Genomic DNA, 4,192 nt, shown 5'->3' with positions numbered 1-4,192 from the left:
AATCATCTTATTACATTTACGAGAAAACTGCACGTAATCCTCAACTAGTTGAGTGACTGATGGTCAGAGCTAAGATTAATGAAAAGTTTCAACTTTGTGCTTCACTCTACAAAGTTACGTTAGACAAGTTAAGATTGATTTAATGGGAGTCACTAGATGTTTAGCTATCAAAAATGAAACGTCTAGAAAAAGTATAAGAAAGAGAAAGTGACTTCACAAAAAAATACACCCAGTAGTTGAGAACCATAAGATCAGTGTTTTAATAACACAACTAATTGATCCTCGTAACAAGAATTCAAAAAGTGAAATTACAGTACACAAATCAAAATATAAACTAATCTATCCCTAACTATACAATATACATTAGGAATGCAAGCTCTGTAACAATATAAAAATGCTTTTACACACAGTAGTTGCAAAAAGCTGTTCTGTAATTCCAAGGACTTGTAGGAAAAAAAAAAAAAAAAAAAAAAAAGAAGTCTTCCAGGATTCATCTTAAGCTATTGGCAATCTGTTGGGGAAAAATAATAAGAATAAAAAATGTTACTGAGAAGAATTAAGAGAATCATACTCATCAGAAATTTTCATTTGTGAGGTTCAGGCTAAGGGAACTGGCACAGGGGGCAATGACACCCATAATAATTTGTATTTCTGTCAAAGTATCACAAAAAATAGGTACTTTAACAAGCAAGATGTATACCTGTTTCAAACACACATGCCTATTACACAGGCTGCATAGCACTCTAGACGTGACCTCAGAATTTCAAGCCTAAGAGAGGCTGAGACATGTCTGTCTTAGTCACCTGAGAAAAAAACGTGAATCTAACGTGATACATCCTGTACTTAACTTACCAGTTGCTTTCCATGGATTACAAAAATCAAGCTCTATACAAACTTAAGTGAAATCTTAGTGCTTACATATCATACTTAAGCACCACACACACACACCTTGTTTATGCTGTAACAGTTTTGGCACTCTTGCATTGCCCCCATCTTCTGAAATGCCTTTAGCAATTGTTGTAAACGCTGTGTGTGGTCCTACCTGATCACCTGAATTTATTTACATGGTTTTGTACTAGATTTTGAACTGCCGCTTGCCAAGTAGATGAAACATCTACTTCTCCAATTTTTTTGTATAATATAGGGGCAGGTTATCAATTAAGAAGTTACATAAGAAGAATATATATCACATTTAACCTTTCAATAAGAAATTTCTTTTTCCAGGGAGCATTGCCCTAGAATACGCCCTGCCTCATGTCTGAGTGTTGTCTTACACTGTCGAGTCAGGACCTGCTGCTTTGCAGTAGTATGTGAGTCACATACTCCCAGCAAGCTCCTAACTTACACAGGAGGAATTTACAGTAGCTCACTCATTAGCCCCTGTGCACAGCAGCAAGTCTACAATCTTTAGGAGCTTAGTGGGAGCTGAAGTCTAGAGGATGCAGCGGAAGATGGAAGATTGGCACCGTGCTCACACTAACTTGCCAGCTATGGAAATCGGAGCTGATTTTGGTAATGTACATGAGATTACGCTCCTTTTCAGAACACTCAAATATGATGAGAAAAAAAAAAAGAGAACAGCTCGGTTTGCTGCTGGTATTTTTTCCCATCTCTTCTCCTTCCCATGCTGCAAAGACAGTCATTATTTCAGATCACACTCAGAGAACCAGAGGATGAATACAGCTATTGCACTTCCTCAAAGCTACCTAGACATGAAGAAAATAACTTTCTTCCCAATACTGATGAGGAAAACATCCTTGCTGAAAAGGCTAGTAGGAGCCCGCTGAGAAGAGCTTCTTAAGGCCTCTTGTATTATAACACCATATATAATTCTATATAGAGAGAGTACAATACTATATATATATATATGAGTTCTGCTCTGCATGAATTTCAGACTACCTCACAAATCAAAGGAAAAAGTCCATTTACTTTAAAGTTGGTATTTTCAAGTGACCTGAGGATTTGTTTCAAGGCTAGCAAGCAATTGTCTCACTTTAACTCTTGTTAGTAGCAGGGGTCTTGTTCTCGCCTTCCAATTCTTCCACTCCCGCTTGTGTCATGAGGTCTGCTATGTTCTTCTCCAGGTCATCTATGCGACAGCTCATGTCATCAAGTTCACTGGAGTTAAGGACTATGACTGCAATCTAGTAGTGGTTGGGATTTTTTGTTTGTTTGCTTTTTATTGCAGCTTTGCTCAAACTCTTCTGGTCACTTTAAATTTATCTTACAAATCCCATTGATAAATATACTTTTAAATACTTATGATTCTGTAGTGTATAGCACCTATCTGCCCTTAAGAAAGGATATTTCTTCCAATTATTTGGTCAGACATGGTCTGAAATTTGTCCTGCATTTGCTGAAGCAATGTCTGCACCTAATAGAAAGGAAAAAAAGAAGTCTGTTTTGTTTTCATTAAAGAGGCTGTTACAGTATTTAGTCTCATGTAATGAGGTAATCACAATGTTTTCTTTCACTGCTGAGCTCAACCCTGCACAAACTCCGCAGTATAATTCCATATTTAAGTATCACATTTTCACATCTATATGAATGTACACACAGAAGAACCAAAGCTCACAGTAAACAACTTTAAGATCTAGAAAACACCTGCATTGCACAACCAGGACTAAACCCACAACAGCTGCTTCCAGCGTCCTATGTTAATCACACAGTGACACTTTCCCCATCAGAATAACAGCCTTCCTCTCCGCACTCCCGAACCCTTGCTCTTCAGCATATCCCTCCGGGACACAAATAACTCCTCCTTGCCCAAGGGAGGCCTGCTCTGAGCCGAGCCGTCCCTCAGGGACTCGGCAGAAACAACTCTACAGTGGAACCAGTTTACACGACGACCCGGGGAAAAGGGCCAGGCGACACCACAAGCGCAGCAGCCGCTCCAACAGCAGGCAGACGCGGGTTACCCAAGCTGGGCCCCGGGAGGTAACGCCAGGGCCCGCCGACGGGCCGAGGCCGGAGGCTTCTACCCCTTCCCGCCGGGGCCTCTCCTCAGGGAGGCGGCTCTGCGGCCCCGCTCCCCGCTTCCCCCCCCCCACCCCCGAGGCGGTTGGCCCGGTCCCGGCGGCCTCACCACGGCGGTGAGATCCTGCACGGTCTTCGGGTCGGTCTCGGCCATGGTGGGTCCAGGTCCCGGTTCCCGTCTCCACGGCAGCGGCGCTTCCGGGCCGCGCCTCGCCACTTCCGCCGACGCTTCCTCGCGAGGAGAGGCGGGTTCCCCCCGCAGCATTCTGGGAAATGTAGTCCGTCCCCTCCCCGGGGCCTGAGGGGAGAGGGTGGGGACGGCGCAACGCCGGGCGAAAGGCGGGAAAACCCACGGAAAACCCACGGAAAGCCCCGTCACCGGGCTGCCCGCACCCACCGCCGTGGCAGGGAGGGTGTCCCTCGGCTGGGTGCGGGTTCCCACTCATCCCCCCCGAGGCTGCCGAGCCGGCCTCTGGCCTGTTCCCCCTCCACCGCCATCACGGCTGTCGTTGGTGTGAGGACCTCGTGGGCCTCCCCTGCGGGTGCTAACTCAGCGTAGGAGGTGAAGTCTCATGTAAACGGAGCGCTGGCACGGCTGTGTGGGATGGGAAGGTGTTGAAACACCTTTCTCCCCCCCCCCCCCCCCCCCCTTGCATGCAATCTTACACTCAGAATGAAGGCTTTCCTCACGCACAGATTTAATAGTTTTGCTCATGCTCTTAAAAAACAGCTTTGCGAGTTGGGGAGATTACAAATGTATTTTTCTAGCCTGAGAAACGGTGCTGCCTGAAGAGGCCTTCCCCTTCTTTATCGTTTAATTTAAAAGGGAGTAAGCAGTTAAACCCAGCCAGCAGACATTTGCAGGTAATCTGGCTTCCGAGGGAGGCTCACTGGAGGAAGGGCGGCATTACAGATTAGTGCTGGAAGTCAGGAACGTTATATAAGTGGATTGATGATTAAAGGGAGTATATTATTGTGGCATATTGTCTTCATGAAAGAAAGTACAAATAACAAAGTTGCATGCATTAGATTAATGTCTGCTGCAGATTAGTGACATGGTCTTTAAGATACTGAAAGCTTCATAGGCTGGATTTTTGTGCTGGGGATGGACACAGGATAAGCATTTCCTAAGTGTACATTTATAGGGTTTTTAGACCAAAACTACTCATTTGTAGTTTTCATTTGTGAAATGAGTCGATGTTTACACAGCTTGGTT

At 44.7% G+C, this 4,192-nt stretch overlaps 1 protein-coding gene across 1 annotated transcript; it reads right to left on the bottom strand.

Annotated features, from left to right (window-relative positions):
• Positions 1–236: 236 nt before the first annotated feature.
• HSBP1 (heat shock factor binding protein 1) lies at positions 237–3,207 on the bottom strand. The gene is made up of 4 exons (XM_075039930.1): positions 3,086–3,207; positions 2,308–2,374; positions 1,994–2,113; positions 237–511 (listed from the first exon to the last, which is right to left on the bottom strand). Exons 1-3 carry the CDS (start codon positions 3,128–3,130, stop codon positions 1,995–1,997), a joined length of 231 nt encoding a protein of 76 aa, XP_074896031.1. The 5' UTR covers positions 3,131–3,207; the 3' UTR covers positions 237–511; position 1,994.
• Between the last annotated feature and the right edge of the window lie 985 nt (positions 3,208–4,192).

This window comes from Buteo buteo, chromosome 11 (genome assembly GCF_964188355.1).
Source record: "Buteo buteo chromosome 11, bButBut1.hap1.1, whole genome shotgun sequence".
NCBI classification, from domain to species: domain Eukaryota; kingdom Metazoa; phylum Chordata; class Aves; order Accipitriformes; family Accipitridae; genus Buteo; species Buteo buteo.
This window is presented reverse-complemented; position numbering and strand designations above follow the sequence as displayed.

Coding starts and splice junctions, on each gene's coding strand:
- HSBP1 (XM_075039930.1), bottom strand. CDS start 3,130: ATGGCCGAGACCGACCCGAAGACCGTGCAGGATCTCACCGCCGTG. Junction 2,375..3,085: donor TGCAGGATCTCACCGCCGTG/GTGAGGCCGCCG, acceptor CCTTTCTATTAG/GTGCAGACATTGCTTCAGCA. Junction 2,114..2,307: donor TGACCAAATAATTGGAAGAA/ATATCCTTTCTT, acceptor ACTCCAGTGAAC/TTGATGACATGAGCTGTCGC.